Below are 16,959 nucleotides of genomic sequence, written 5' to 3'. Positions count from 1 at the left end.
AGTTCAGAGAGGTGGAGATTGGTTCAGTGTTCAGATAGATGGAGATTAGTTCAGAGTTCAGAGAGGTGGAGATTAGTTCAGAGTTCAGAGAGGTGGAGATTGGTTCAGAGTTCAGAGAGGTGAAGATTGGTTCAAAGTTCAGAGAGGTGGAGATTAGTTCAGAGTTCAGAGAGGTGGAGATTGGTTCAGAGTTCAGATAGGTGAAGATTGGTTCAAAGTTCAGAGAGGTGGAGATTGGTTCAGAGTTCAGAGAGGTAGAGATTGGTTCAGAGTTCAGAGAGGTAGAGATTGGTTCAGAGTTCAGAGAGGTGGAGATTAGTTCAGAGTTCAGAGAGGTGGAGATTGGTTCAAAGTTCAGAGAGGTGGAGATTAGTTCAGAGTTCAGAGAGGTGGAGATTGGTTCAGAGTTCAGAGAGGTGGAGATTGGTTCAGAGTTCAGAGAGGTGGAGATTGGTTCAAAGTTCAGAGAGGTGGAGATTAGTTCAGAGTTCAGTGAGGTGGAGATTGGTTCAGAGTTCAGAGAGGTGGAGATTGGTTCAGAGTTCAGAGAGGTGAAGATTGGTTCAAAGTTCAGAGAGGTGGAGATTGGTTCAGAGTTCAGAGAGGTGGAGATTGGTTCAGAGTTCAGATAGGTGAAGATTGGTTCAAAGTTCAGAGAGGTGGAGATTGGTTCAGTGTTCAGAGAGGTGGAGATTAGTTCAGAGTTCAGAGAGGTGGAGATTGGTTCAGAGTTCAGAGAGGTAGAGATTGGTTCAGAGTTCAGATAGGTGAAGATTGGTTCAAAGTTCAGAGAGGTGGAGATTAGTTCAGAGTTCAGAGAGGTGGAGATTGGTTCAGAGTTCAGAGAGGTGGAGATTAGTTCAGAGTTCAGAGAGGTGGAGATTGGTTCAGTGTTCAGAGAGGTGGAGATTAGTTCAGAGTTCAGAGAGGTGGAGATTGGTTCAGAGTTCAGAGAGGTGGAGATTGGTTCAGAGTTCAGAGAGGTGGAGATTAGTTCAGAGTTCAGAGAGGTGGAGATTAGTTCAGAGTTCAGAGAGGTGGAGATTGGTTCAGAGTTCAGAGAGGTGGAGATTGGTTCAGAGTTCAGAGAGGTGGAGATTGGTTCAAAGTTCAGAGAGGTGGAGATTAGTTCAGAGTTCAGTGAGGTGGAGATTGGTTCAGAGTTCAGAGAGGTGGAGATTGGTTCAGAGTTCAGAGGTCATTTCACGCTCGATGTTTGGTTAGCTTAAAATAGGTTTTTATGGTGGTAATTGGAGTGGTGAGTAAAGGCTAGCTCATTATCTTTTTGATAAATATTGGTTATATTTGGTAATTTAATAGCACACTCGCTTAAATTTTATATTTCTTCAGAGAAGTTTGGGGGTAAGCTGAGGCTATCATGTGCTCCATTTATTTGAAAATCCCTGTCTATCACTACTCTTGAAACCTCTGCTACTTGTGACCTACACGAACCTTCACTGTTTTCAGCTTCAGATGAATGTTATATGTAATCACTTATTTTATAGTCGCATTTACTGTGTTTTCGTGGTTTTCTTGTTATGCAGTGTATTTCTTTCAAGTTTTAGTTAATCAACCCCTTGTTGTCTCAGGTTCCTCATGAGTTTTAACACCTCATATTCCTTGGATTATTCATACTTCACTACAAAACTTTCTCACCATGTCAAAGGCATAAATGTGTGCCCTGAATTTTTAAAGCGTTTCTGCAATCATCGTTTCGAGTCTATTATCAAATCTTTATGCGGTTTTTAATGTCCTTTTGTTTGAATTCAGTTGTTTTTAGGGGCGAAAATGACAAGTTGAGGTTTTAGTTTTATGAGGTTCATTTCTGATCCTCGCCATTCTCGCACCCGCCGCTCAATTTTATTAAAGATTTTTAGCAATTCATGTTTATTCTGGCAGTTAAACTTATGGGTTAGAGCAATCTAAAAAATTTTAATTCATTTTAATTTAAAGTATTCAGTGTGAGAAGTCGTTGCGCTGACTTATTTGATTTTTCAATCTTATTTTATATTCGGAACATATTGCAACATTATGCAAAATATTGCATATTGTATTAGTCATGCAAAGTGAGTGGGTGTTCGATAAAAATATTTCCAGGGAATACCTATAATTTGAAGCGGTCTGCATTTGTGGTTGAATGAAAAGCCAGTTGGAAAGAAAATGTTTGCAGTTACATGTTGATTATAAACACGTCACTAAAAGTTGATCTTCCTCGGTGTTAGATTTTTTGAAAAAAGTCTAATTTTAGCTGTTTTATAATTAAATCGTCAACTGATGGGATAAGAAATTTTGTAGGTCTGTGAAACTAAAAGTGTTAAAGCAAACTCAAAAAGGTGTTAGAATGTCTTTAGCTGGATTGAGTCTCACTCACCTCTCTGCATCGTAGTGGTAGCATGGCTTTCTAGAGTAGCACTAACATATGCCCTTCAAGTCACCCCCTCATTATAGATGTTTTACAACACACTGTAAATTTGTATTAAAATACACCCTACAGTTTTATTAATTGTATTATATATAGTGTAGCAGTTGTGAAACACACTCTCCTAATAAAATTTTAAAATATGATCTGCAAGCATTGAAATACTTCCTATAGTGGAATAGAAACACATCATATGGTACCGTACAAACACATCCTATAGTAGCATACAAACACATCATAGGTGCCATACAAACACATCCTATAGTAGCATACAAACACATCATAGGTACCATACAAACACATCCTATAGTGACATACAAACACATCATATGGTACCATACAAACACATCCTAAGTGGCATAGAAACACATCATAGGTGCCATACAAACACATCCTATAGTATCATACAAACACATCATAGGTACCATACAAACACATCCTATAGCGACATACAAACATATCATATGGTACCATACAAACACATCCTATAGTGGCATAGAAACACATCATATTGTACCATACAAACACATCCTAAAGTAGCATACAAACATATCATGGTACCATACAAACACATCCTATAGTGGCATAGAAACACGTCATAGGTACTATACAAACACATCCTATAGTGGCATAGAAACACATCATATGGTACCATACAAACACATCCTATAGTAGCATACAAACACATCCTATAGTAGCATACGAACACATATGGTATCATACAAACACATCCTATAGTAGCATACAAACACATTCTATAGTGGCATACAAACACATCATATGGTACCATACAAACACTTCATATAGTGGCATAGAAACACATCAAAGGTACCATACAAACACATCCTATAGTGGCATAGAAGCACATCAGAGGTACCATACAAACACATCCTATAGTGGCATAGAAACACATCATATGGTACCACACAAACACATCCTATAGTGGCATGGAAACACATCAAAGGTACCATACAAACACATCCTATAGTGGCATAGAAACACATCATATGGTACCATACAAACACATCCTATAGTGGCATAGAAACACATCATATGGTACCATACAAACACATCCTATAGTAGCATACAAACACATCATATGGTACCATACAAACACATCCTATAGTAGCATACAAACACATCATATAGTGGCATACAAACACATCATATGGTACCGTACAAACACATCCTATAGTGGCATAGAAACACATCATATGGTACCATACAAACACATCCTATAGTGGCATAGAAACACATCATATGGTACCATACAAACACATCCTATAGTAGCATACAAACACATCATATGGTACCATACAAACACATCCTATAGTAGCATACAAACACTTCATATAGTGGCATGGAAACACATCATATGGTACCATACAAACACATCCTATAGTGGCATAGAAACACATCATATGGTACCATACAAACACATCCTATAGTGGCATAGAAACACATCATATGGTACCATACAAACACTTCATATAGTGGCATAGAAACACATCATATGGTACCATACAAACACATCCTATAGTGGCATAGAAACACATCATATGGTACCATACAAACACTTCATATAGTGGCATAGAAACACATCATATGGTACCATACAAACACTTCATATAGTGGCATAGAAACACATCATATGGTACCATACAAACACATCCTATAGTAGCATACAAACACATCATATGGTACCATACAAACACTTCATATAGTGGCATAGAAACACATCATATGGTACCATACAAACACATCCTATAGTGGCATAGAAACACATCATATGGTACCATACAAACACTTCATATAGTGGCATAGAAACACATCATATGGTACCATACAAACACATCCTATAGCGGCATAGAAACACATCATATGGTACCACACAAACACATCCTATAGTGGCATAGAAACACATCAAAGGTACCATACAAACACTTCATATAGTGGCATAGAAACACATTATATGGTACCATACAAACATCATGTGATAGTAGTGAAACACATTATATGGCACCATACAATGGCATCCTGCGACCTATTGATATATGCAATCTACGATAGCACTGTAGCATTTCTTACAGTACCGTATTTACAATCTTGTAGTGGAGTGTTCTGTCTGAATCGGAACATGCTATTCACATCTCCCATTCTACACTTTATCATGCGCTTGCATAGCCAGTTCACTTCTATTGTAGATATTTGTCCGATCATTGTTCAACTACAATCCAGAATCTGATGAGCTCAATCCCTGTCGACAAGTGGGTCTCTCATTCAAGGTCGGCGACATTTTAGAGGTTTGTTAATAGCTCATTTCAGTTTGTTGCCGTTTGTGGCTTTCTACTCGCTCCAAAATCATGCTAAAATTTGTTTTTGCTGACATTTTTTGCTATCCAACCAAATCTCACACATGGGTAACAAATAGAACAGTAACATTTCCTTATCGAAGTCCTGCATAGCATGTGTTTCAGTCTGCAGCATTAGAAAGCATCGCCTTTTCTTTTTACGAAAATGAGATATGAAAATGTTTTCAACTTTACACCGTAATAATTTTCTCATATTTTCATTTATCTCAAGACTAACATTATATGCGCCGCTTTCGATTCATTGTTACGCAGTGCTTTCTGTAAATGATGCTGGCCACACTTACTGCTGCCTATGCAAAACATCCTTTAATCGTATGTAGTCAAAATGTCAAAACATGGCTGGTTGTTATCTTTTTAGTACAGCCCAAAAACGAGTTGATAAAAACAGAACAAAAACAAAAGCTCCCATCTCCCAACTTTTCATTTGTTCGCTATACACGTCTACATGAAGCTTCGCATGGTCCATGATTAAAGTGCTTAGTTAGTAGTAGTGGATGAGAGCAGCAGCAGATCAGACGAGAGGAGGTGAATCCAACCATGAAGAAATTGTTATTATATAAATTTGTTAAACGTGCATCAACTCATACACCAGGTTTAAACTCTAATACTAAACGATAGTTCTTAACCCTTTTCCGTGGCTTTAGACCATCGAGTAGTAACCAGCATTGTAATGTGTGAAGTGTGTGACTACTTTACAGGTAATCAGCAAGGAGGATCCTGACTGGTGGCAGGGTAGACTCTGGTCTGAATCTCAAAAGAAGGAGTCAAGGCCGGCAGGCCTGATGCCTTCCCCAAAGATGCAAGAGACGCGCAGTGTCTGCATTGCTATGGAGAGAGCCAAGCAAGAACAAGGTTAAAACCTGAAATTGCCATTCATTGAATGTCTTTCGTAAAATCTTATCTTTAATTTAAGTTTTAGGCTGGTTTCTATGGGAGAATTTGCAAAAATGGCCGCGTGTCGACCGCTCAACTGTTTATTAATGTTTACCATTACATTAGGCGCGAAATCAGCTTCACGTTATCCATTGTTTGCTATAGCTGAGCAGCGGTGGTGGAACAAACGGAAGAGACACTACCGGGACAAATACTTGGCCAAGCACAACGCTGTCTTTGATCAGCTCGATGTTGTAACATATGAAGAGGTAGGGGATAAAATGGTGGCGCAGTACGACACTGTCTGCATTAGTTCATAGCACAATCGTCATTAGTTACTGTATTAGTGTTTTCTATTAGTAATATTCAATTGGAAATTTTGTACAGTAGACTAAAGCAGTTGTAGTTGACCAACATCATGTGTTACTGTTGATTTACAGTTTAGTAATAACTTATCAATTATAGGTTAGATTGATTGGACCTTTTAAATACGTTGAATTTAGTCCGAAGAGAACACCTCTGCGTTTACACACTCGGTGTCATATAGGTGACTTTAGCTGCTAGAAGTCCAGCATTATGTAACCTTTACAATAATGATTTTAGTGGCCATTTCAGTGTAGCATCTGCCATGTACTACATCTGTGTTAGGGTCATACCTTAATTTATGAATACGTTTTCAGGGTAATAGATAATATTGTATATAAACACACTGAGCAGTCTTTGTGGACAGTTCCACGGCTGTAGTTCAGCATCCATAACAGCTTTGCACAACATCAGATTGAAAATTACTTTGGGTAAAAGTGTAAGCTTGTTTATTACTGTACATATGCATTGTACACAAATTCTGTGATGTCCATCTTGGTGTTGCGAGATGGCGTGACATCGCACACCTAGTGCCTCTTTTCTTATTGATCTTAATGACAGATTGATGTGACACTGCTTGCAGGTGACTAGGATGCAGGTTTTCAGGCGGAAGACCTTGGTGCTATTGGGTGCTCATGGAGTTGGCAGAAGGCATATTAAAAACACACTCATTACCAGACATCCCGATAAATTTGCTTACCCCATTCCTCGTATGTGTTCTTTTTTGTCACTCCGTATGGTTTTTTAAGAACATAGTAGTGAACAATAGACATCTAGATGTTTAGAGTTCTAGAGAATGTGCTTTCAGCGTGTTCCAAGCTCTGGAGCTTCCGGAGCCATAAGCTGCTGAAACTCATGTTATTGATCCTGATTTTCCAGCCTTAGCAAATCTGCCAGCTATATTATAAGTGACAGCATATCAAGTCTCTGCTGTCTTACTTCTATATCTGGCGCCATTTGGCTTTATTCCTGACTGTATTTACTGCGCAAAACATGAAGAGTTTTTTTTTCGATTTTGTGGCAAAAAAATGTTATTAGCTTTGTGTATAAGAAGCTTAGACTTAGTTCCCAATGTTTCACCTTGTGCTGTGCAGACACCACTCGTGCCCCGAAGAGCACGGATAAGGGCAGCTGCAACTACCACTTTGTCTCTCATGAGCAAATGATGCACGACATCAGCAACAATGAGTACCTGGAATACGGCACGCATGAAGATGCCATGTACGGTACTAAACTAGAAACCATCCGCAATATCCATCGGCTCGGACAAATCGCCATCTTAGATGTTGAACCTCAGGTTGGTTTTGTCTAACACCCCCATATATCTACTACTTCTTCACTTCGTAGCCAGCCAGTCTTGATCGTCTGCCGCATTAGAAATGCTTATTTTTTATCTTCTTTTATGCAAGATTCACTAAACGCCATTCACACGGCATTCAGACTGAACCCTCCGTTGCGCACATATAGAAACAATAGAAGCTTTAAAGAGTTGCTATGCAAGCTAGATTCCTACTCAGAAAATTAAAGTTGTTTTTGCTATTTCCTGTTCTAGGTTGCATAATTTCATTTATAGTGTTTAAATCAACAGAATAAATTGTTTAAAAAAATAAAGCAAGTATTGCATTTACTATGTCGAACAATTAAAACTGAGCTTTAGTTGCTTATAGCTCAACTAAATTGAGAAGGGCTGAAGTTCTCGGCTGCATGTTTTTACTCTTAGGCTACTTTGGCCGGTTTTCCTACCAAAACTTCCATTGTTGAAAGTTTCTCTGAAGGTATAGTGTAATATAATTCTTCTAGTTACTACCTGTTGATTGTATTTCTAGATATTTAATTTAGAAATACGATTTACTTTAGATAAACATGTCTAGTAAGGATTCAGATAGGTGTCAGCCGAATGCTGTTCATCTTTTTTAAAGTTATCACCGGTATTAAATGCAGTCCTCTTCATGTGGCTGCACAGAACAAACCAGTATTAGCATCTCTGAGTTTATAAAAAATTTTCAAAGCTTTTTTAACAGAAAACCTATGCATAGAGAGGTGTCTGGGCAATGGCTCTGGTGCTTTTTTAAATATATTTACTTGGAAGTTACCATTAAAGATGTGGTTGCGTCAAATTTAAGTTGAAGTAAGAAAGCTTTTTTTTTCTCTATCAGTTGATATGTTGTTTGTTGTGTTACGCGATTGCATTGCCAAGATATTTGAAGATTAAAACCGAAAAATTCTGATCGCCGTAAAAATGCTCAGGCCACAAAAACGTGCCCAGACTTGCCCAAAATGATGTCACGCGTTAGGCAACCTGTCTCTATCTCTCGTATTCACATCGGCTATTTGCGATAAAAGTCTAGTCTTACGCGGCTCTATTGGCATATATCTTATTTTGTATTCGCTCATGTTGGCTAGAATAAAATTTTAAATCCTGCTACAGATGCATTATTATGAATGTTTCAAAGGCCTCAAATAACGAAAATTGAAAATTTGTTCTACTCACTTTCTCCAAATGTTGTGTAAACATTTGGGTACCGACTACCAATTCTACCGGTCTACGGTAATTCTGTCAAGTCACTATGTAGAACGCGGTCTTTGTATCAGCACAGTTATACAGCCTCCCATAAGCCCCGCCCACATTATGCCTGTCGCCTATCCTTGGGGCGGGGCTGTATATCATTGCCTACACCGTCTACGTACTAGTTTCTTACTAGTAGTATTCTTACTGAATACTGCCGAAGTGAAATAAGCAAGCCACGTCTTTGAAAAGAATATAGACAGGGATAGAGTTTTAAGGATGAGAAGTCTGCTGCAAACTGGATTTGAACTCACATTCTCCAGTTCTGCGGACATCCATATACCATATCCAATTCACTACGATATTCTGCAAATCATGTTTTGTATTATCTTCAACAATATTATTTTATTATATAATTTTTACAAGCAAAAATATTTTCATCTCGGCATTAAGCTTTTATTAAAAATATTCATCAAGTCGTGGCCACTCAGATAGTATTAGCTGATACAATAAGACAAATTCATCTACTGCAACAAACTCAAACAAAACATCATGGCTTATGCAGCACACATTCAAGTCTCTCTTTCCCCTTTATGGCAGTTTCCACAATGACAAAGCTTCTTCGGCTGGTGGGACGACATTCTGTAATCAGTAAAACAAATGCAATAAATATATGTCATTCATAGATATGTCATTCTAAAGCGTATCTATTGACAGCTTCCAAATTGGGAGTTAAATAGATTGCGAGTGTAATTTTAAAAACGAATAAACATTTAATAAAGGGACAAGCAAGCCAACGATTCGAAGCTTTGGTTCTGGAAATTAAAGATTTGCAATGATCAATCGATTTTACCCACTTCCTACGAGTGAAAATAATTGGTAATCATGACTCTAATTTACCAAAGAAAATTCAAAAAAAATATTAAAGCTAGGTAAAACGGCAGATAAGCTATGAAACGATGATTGGAGATAGCAAAGAATTATCATATTATTAATTAGTATATGTATTTATGACTATAAAAATATTACATTTACTTAAGTATAGAAGACTCTAAGTTAATTTACCTCCATTCTGTCTTCCTCTGCAGCAAAACGCTGCTGACGCCTGTCAGCTTTGACCATAGGCTGTCTACTCCAATCTTTTACTAAAAGATAACTCTGAGTCGCAGTCGCTATACAAAACTATGTATGACTTAGTAATTGTTGAAACGCGTTGAATCAGTAACGATGAGAATTCTCTAACGATGAGATTCTTCGAGATCACAGACAACGCGTTTTACGAGTGATAACATTTATTACGGCCTATATAAAAATTTCGCGCTCATGATTGGCTAACGAAGCGACCTCATATTCATCGCTCGTGGTTTCGTTTCAGATATCTTGCTTGTGACGTCACGAAAGAGGCACCCGCTGGAACGTGAGCTTTTTAAAAGAGGGCCTCATTCAAACGCATATATCTCTGGACAGGGTTGGTCTACAAAGACAAAAATGGCATCAAATTGTAGCTGATGTTTTAGCCTTTTATAGGTTTTAACTTCATTAAATTGAATTTTTTGACGCAACCACATCTTTAAGTGAGCTACTTTTCGTAGCTATAATCTATCATAGCTGGTGTGGTTAGACAACTCCATACATAGACAGCTCAAGGCCTGCACTCATTTAACCCTGATGATTATGTAATGATATGCTGATTCTTTTAAATTCTTATCAACTGTTGCAGGCACTTAAAATATTACGATGTGGAGAGTTTTCTCCCCTCGTTGTGCTCATAGCTGCACCAACGAGTCTCGCCCAGCTGGAGGTAATTGGGCTGTGTCAGGATGTTTGCTATCGGTGTAAGCGAACGCTGAGAGTACACAAGGCTTATACATCGTAACAATATAGTAATTCAGGTCACATGATCAGATTTGAATATTGAAATGGTGTCTTAGTTGTGATCCAACACTTTCATACTATTTATAATTTAGATGGTGGTTTAGGTATTTTAAAGTTGACAGGAGAATTTCAAATTCTTGTGGCCAGTTCATTAAATATTATTTATTAAAACGCTTCAATGAAAGTTAGCATTGATGCACTCTCAACTCTTGCTTCACACCAGAGGTCTCTGGCACTTAGAAGTTTGCCATCACCTGACTCTCCACGTGTGTCAATGGTTCGAAGAGCCTTCTCTCAGCTGACACGCTTATACTAACAATTTTAGTCCTGTTTTTAGTCTTGTCTATCTGACCTCGGGTCTAACCGCTGCTCGGCTGTCTGGGCGGGGATTTAGGTGGAGGTAGGGGCTGTGGGTGCGGCTCGAGAGCTTTTCAAATGGTTAACCACAACTCAAGTTTTCGTCAAGTACAAGGCTGCTCGTCTGTAGACCATTTATAAATCTCTTAACAGTGGTATCGGTGACTTTCTTCAAATATTGTGTCAGCTTTATGAAGGAAAATGGTGTTGCCGGAAAATTTGTCAGGATACCTGCTCAGTTAGAGACTAGCCGCACCTCATGCCCTTTTTTCTGCTCTCCAGTTTGTGCCACACTCGCTAAGCTTACACACACAGAGCTTCAGCTTCAATGCCTGCTAATGTAGCCTCGGCTACCCATTAATTCGGGTTAGGCTCAGAAGCTTCTTCAGGAGCTTAGGCTAACGAGTATTATCAATATTTCAAGGCACTGAAGATGCTTCGCAATGCTGAGTTTGCCCCACACATTGCCTTCATTGCTACGCCTACCCTAGAGTTTACCTCTGATAACCAGTTTGATATTGTAAGTCTTCAAATACACACTTACTATCTTAGTCTGTCTCTCCTTACTATTAGCCCGCTTCTAACTTTCATAGCCGCTTCGCTTGTTCTCTTCTGGCGTAGTTTAGCCGCTCAGCTGCCTGTCAAACTATCCTAAAGGTTGGTCTAAACTCGCTTATTCAAAGAGGTTACGGTACTTCATACTTATTATTCCTTTGAATAATAGCGGTAAAAGTAGGCATGTAATTTATCAGCTAGCACAAGGAATTCTTGATGCGTGATTGGTTAACATTTAGCGCTGAATGGTTTGAATTCATCATTACAGCAAAGAATTAATGATGATGGTATCTGATTTTTTAAGCAAGCCAAAATACTCTTGAGAGCTATGAATTGCACAAACTAGGTTTAGGCTAGACTGCAAATTGATCAAACTAAATAATAGAGAAAAATGATATTTAAAAAAAGCGTTTATGATTTCCGATTTAACGAATCAAAGAATCTCTGGTGTCTGTCACACATTTGGTCAGACGCTCTGTGCCACGACTCGCGCGGCGTTTGTATCTTGACACGCTTAGCTGTTTGCCGTTTGCTTAAATGCGTTTTTCTTAAGTAGTTTGAGATGTCCAACTCATTCACAGAGTAGCAGTGTAATCCTGCCTAGAGAATGTTTTTGATAGTCGTTTGGTAGAAATTTAAAAAGAATTTAGAAATTTTATGGTGGTTTTCCTGAGCCTTGGCCTTGTTAATAGAAGGAACATCCATGTTTTGATGCTTAAAGGTTGACTTGCAACAAAATTCACATTTCAGTTATTTGATATAAAAAGATTCACCATGTCTTACTCTGCTGTGTTGTAGGTGCAAAATATGTGGAAATGTGATTACAAGCTCCTAAAAGCTCAAAAACGAACAGTTAATCGCAGCCATCACAAAACCGCCGTAGATTAAAATCTCTTTCCAAAAACGGCTCCAATGAGACGTAGTTGTACAAGATGGCTTCTGTTTACACTTTCACGCAACCTCATTTGTCGAAATATTTTCACAAATATCTTTCATGCATTCAATAAAACCATGTCTATTGTTCTTACGCGTCTATTTTATTGCCATTGTAATGCTGTCACGTTCAGCACTGATATCTTATAATCTACCGTGGAAATTCGTTTAATTATTTAACCTTAACTCGAAGGAGTACATATTATTGTCCGATAAACATGATGAGCCTGTAAGTCACCTGTGATAATCAGAAAATGCTGCAGAAATTGTTTGCCAAGTATGGGTCACATGATCAGATTATGACAAGACAATTAGACCAAGCTGAAACAAAACTGTGAAGTAGCGAGCATCTATATTTGATACGGGTCTTCGGTAAAACCTAAAGTGTTTGTCATAAACTAATGCTTCGAGAGGTTTTATATTTAGCCTTTTATTGTGCTTTCAATTTACGTTAGAACATCATGTGACAAAACAATAACCAAATGTAATGACTACGTCAGAGAAATAAGCTGATTCCGATCTACGCCGGTTTTGTGATGGCTGCGATCAACTGTTCGTTTTTGAGCTTTTAAAAGCTTGTAATCCAATTCCACATATTTTGCACCTACAACACAACAGAGTAAGACATGGTGAATCTTCTGATACCAAATAACTGGAATGTGAATTTTGTTGCAAGTCAACCTTTAATTAAACTCATGAGCAGACAACTTCAATTTAGAATGACATTCAATATTTCTAGCTACCCTTTATTCAACATATACATATATCGTAATATGCAAGTCAGTTTTCAAGTCAATTTGAATAATTTTAGAAGCAACTTGATGAGCTGATAATATTTATGATTTGTAGGACGGCAGCCTGGAACAATTAGTCAAGGACAGCGACATGCTGGAGATGACTTATGGTCATTATGTAGATATTAAAATCATCAACACAGACATTGATGACACGATACGAACCCTAGAGCAATCAATAGATGAGGTCTGCTCCACTCCGCAGTGGGTGCCAGTCAGCTGGGTTTTTTAATTTTATCGCTATTCAATTACGTCTTGTTTCCTGGTGCTGCCCTTTAGTCAGCAGGTTAGGCTAGGCCTTTAGTCAGCAAGTTAGGCTAGGCTTTCTTTCTTAGTTGCATCTTCAAAATTTCCTGCCTGGCACCCGTTTATCAGTAGTTTAGATTGGCTGCTATTTTTAGAGTTGATTGCTGTTACTATCGTTACATATTCTCTATTATCAATGACGGATTTATTATGTATATTTTAGCCTTAGATCCTAGCTCTTCAGCAAAATCATGCCGTTGCAGTACTGCCTATTATGTGATAATATTTATTATGTCTGTAGACCTAGTGGGGCAGATATATTTATGTACAAAAGCTTATTGTTATAGTTCTCATTTTCCTAAAAGCAATATGCCATGAATTCTTTTTGGCATATCATAATTGTTTTGCGAAATACAAATTCATCTAATCATATTTTAAGGTCACTGTCTAGCTGCTAGAATTCTTTATTAAATCAACATTTATGCTGCAGTACTTCCGGGCCCAAAGGCTACTTAGACTCAGGCCCTCACCATGAAAGTGTATGCAAAGCTGACCTCTGCTTTCTCCATTTTCAGTTTTCACTAATTTGCTACAGGAAGCTAAAGGCTGCAATTAATACATGATCTTGCAGGCTAGTGGGCTTGTAGTATCTGGTTATTTGTAGCTGAAGGTTTGTTGTACTAGTCAACATATCTAATGATAATGTTCATACCATCTTTGTGTGGTTTGATGTAACAATAGTTTATGCTGGTTGGAGTTGATACTGCGCTGTAAATCCCTGCCTTTGTGGTACTGAAGGACTTGGAATGGAAAGTCCGATGAGCTTCAATATGCCGTCTCAATTCCATTTTGTTACTTGATCCACTTTAGTTCTCAGAGGGCTGCTTCTGTAGCTTTGCTGTAATCAACCTTGAATTGTATGCTAATCAGCTAGCGCAACACCTCTAGTTGTGAGGGACGTATAACGTCACGCAAAGCATTGCGTGATAAAAGAACTGAAAATTATGTATGCATGAGAGGATAACTAAAACTATATCAACCAGGGAAACAAATCTATCTTTATATAATATACCCAGTAAGTTTGATGTTTATCTAAAACAAAAAAACAACCAAATGCATAGATGTCAATTACCATTATACACAAAAGGTAATCTAGAAAAGTAATTTTATTACACATTGCCATTATGAAAAAAATATCAGATATTCTCGTAAAACTTCTGCCGAGTGTTTTTTGTTTTTAGGGGCATGTTATTCAACTGAATGGCATAGAATTAGGATGTATTTTCTGAATTCCTAATCACTAACTAGACAGACGTCTGCTGACTCTACTTTCAGGTTCCGCGCCTTGCTACTGCGCACAGAGACCTCATCATCACCTTCCCTGGAGTGACATTTTTTTCTATTTTCTTGTTCTTGTATACTGTAAGAAACACTGTTCATATTATTTTTTGTAGTTATATTATAGATAAAAATAAGCAAACAAATAAACCTGCGTGTTTGTTGTTTTGGCCAACCATCAAAACTGAGTAGGGCATTAGGAGTTTTGTTCTCTCTGGTATATTTAGAGTTATCCACTCATGCTTACAGCGTATTCAAATCTCGCATCACACAAGGCTTTGTGTGATGTTATGCATTCTCCCATGGCTAGAGATATTACTTCAAAGGAAGTATGTCCGATTCAAACAAGGTTACAGCAAAACTACGATTCCTTCATAGCGTGATGTCCAGCAGTAGGGTTTAATTCGCAGTATTGCCTCACAACACCCAAACTGAAACTTGCAATGAGCCATCACTTGTGTCAGAGCTTATGAGAATCCTCATAAAATAATAGTGGCAATAAGAAGTTGAGGTGAAAACTTATACTAAAGGTGAGTCGTACAATCAAAATTGCTAAAAAGTGTAATAATTGCTGAATTGTGGCCAGGCTGCTGAGGGAACCAGGCCGCTGAGTTCCCTCAGCAGCCTGGGGAAACTGATGGGGTTCTAGTTTTTGCACAATGGCTTTGTTGATAAACTGGTAGCAATCCATTATATGACAACTGAATTTATAGCACCCCAACTTTTTGAACGAATGAGAGTTGTTCGGCTTGATGGCTTTCAGCATTGAAAGCTGCAGTTTGCTTGCGGTGTAGCAACTCTTAGTTTCCAGTTGGATGTAACTTGACAAGGCAGTATGAAACAGAATTATTAATATTACTTGTAGTCGAAAAATTGTACAGCTACAAAGGTCAGAGAATTCGACTCGCTGGTTGTTTGATCAGGAAAGGTATTGGCGATTCTGAACATTGGCTAAACAGACTAAAAACATAGACTTTTTGTTGAAAGGTTATTACTGACTTTATTGTCTGTTGCTGCCAATGATACAGTACACCAGCAGTTTCAGCAATCCTTGTGAATATCAAATGTTTCAACAATCATCTAAAAGAATTCTATAGGTAGTAGCTTTAGGCAGGAGTCTGTTAATTAGCCTAGCTGTTAGTATTTGTAATCACACCATCCACTACGCAGAGAGATCTTTCAATTTTTAAACTTGGCATTACTATCACTATTAACTGGTAAAAAGTGTCTTTTTGCATGCACGTGTACGTTCAATAGATTTCTTTTAAATAAAACGGTCATCACTTACAAATGAATGGTAGCTGGCTAACACTATTTGCTAAACACATAGAATCTCATAACACAAAATGCATTCACTGGAAAAAATAATACTCATCTCTTGCTATGCTCGTTTTGTTTAAAGTTGAGTTGGTTTTGCAGCATGACAGCTTGTTTACCATAATCAAGTTTGGCAGCTTGATTAATGGCTGTCCTTTGGGGAAATCAATCACTGGTGTTTAATATTCTTGTTATATATGGCAATTATTAGCATGTCTCCAGTCTACCAAACATTATAATAATACACAAATATATTTGATGCTCAGCCCTTAGCTGTGGTCAGTGCCACAAAGGTTTGATGGTGCTTAAATTATTATATAAGACCCTTTCTGCTTTTCTTCAACTTGAAATGAATGTGATCTTTTCTTATACCCTAAAAATAATCTGTTCGAATTAGATGTTCAATTATTACGTACCGTGTGCAAGAATTGTAATACTTAATCTTTAGACTGTAACTACATAGTTAGTTAGTAATCTTTTATTTTGTTGATAACAAAATAACAAAAAGCCTCTATTTGCAGGCATATTATCCAATAAAATGGAAACTGTAAAAGTATCCTGAGATGTAAGATGTATGAAATGCAAGATAGTAGTGAACAATTCATGTTTAGTTTGAGATTATTTGTGTAAAAATTTAAAACAGATTTACATGAGAGGATGACTTCAATTAAGTAATGCAGGATAACTTATACAAAAATAAATTGATTGAGACTATATACAAGGGTTCAGGTCTGAAGAGTAGATCCTCTATGGGTATTGATTGTGGCAAGATTTTTTTTATTACATTATTTATTGTGATAATCGACATTCATGACAAAAAAGCATGTTTTTCAAGATGTACCACACACTAATCTAGATATGAAGCTACAATATAATATGAAGGATAGAACATAAGCAATTAAATGTGAAAAATATATTGTGCTGTTTCCGTGACTAGTAACAAAAAAATGAACATAAAACAAATACAATATTTGATGAGCATTTACAAGCTGTTACAGTATTAGCAGGTAT

At 37.5% G+C, this 16,959-nt stretch overlaps 1 protein-coding gene across 2 annotated transcripts in view; it reads left to right on the top strand.

Annotated features, from left to right (window-relative positions):
• LOC137406448 (peripheral plasma membrane protein CASK-like) overlaps nt 1-13,725 on the top strand; it is a 107,327-nt gene extending 93,602 nt beyond the window's left edge. For both annotated transcript variants that reach the window (XM_068093032.1, XM_068093031.1), the window contains 7 exons: nt 4,624-4,722; nt 5,490-5,643; nt 5,830-5,933; nt 6,611-6,737; nt 7,122-7,324; nt 10,254-10,334; nt 13,103-13,725. In XM_068093032.1, coding sequence (XP_067949133.1) covers nt 4,624-4,722; nt 5,490-5,643; nt 5,830-5,933; nt 6,611-6,737; nt 7,122-7,324; nt 10,254-10,334; nt 13,103-13,279 — 945 coding nt within the window. In that variant the 3' untranslated portion in view covers nt 13,280-13,725. The remainder of the gene's footprint in view (nt 1-4,623; nt 4,723-5,489; nt 5,644-5,829; nt 5,934-6,610; nt 6,738-7,121; nt 7,325-10,253; nt 10,335-13,102) is intronic.
• The last annotated feature ends 3,234 nt before the right edge of the window (nt 13,726-16,959 follow it).

This window comes from Watersipora subatra, chromosome 10, assembly GCF_963576615.1.
Source record: "Watersipora subatra chromosome 10, tzWatSuba1.1, whole genome shotgun sequence".
Lineage (NCBI taxonomy): Eukaryota > Metazoa > Bryozoa > Gymnolaemata > Cheilostomatida > Watersiporidae > Watersipora > Watersipora subatra.
Note: the sequence above shows the minus strand (reverse complement) of the source record. Positions and strands in the feature narration are given on the sequence as shown.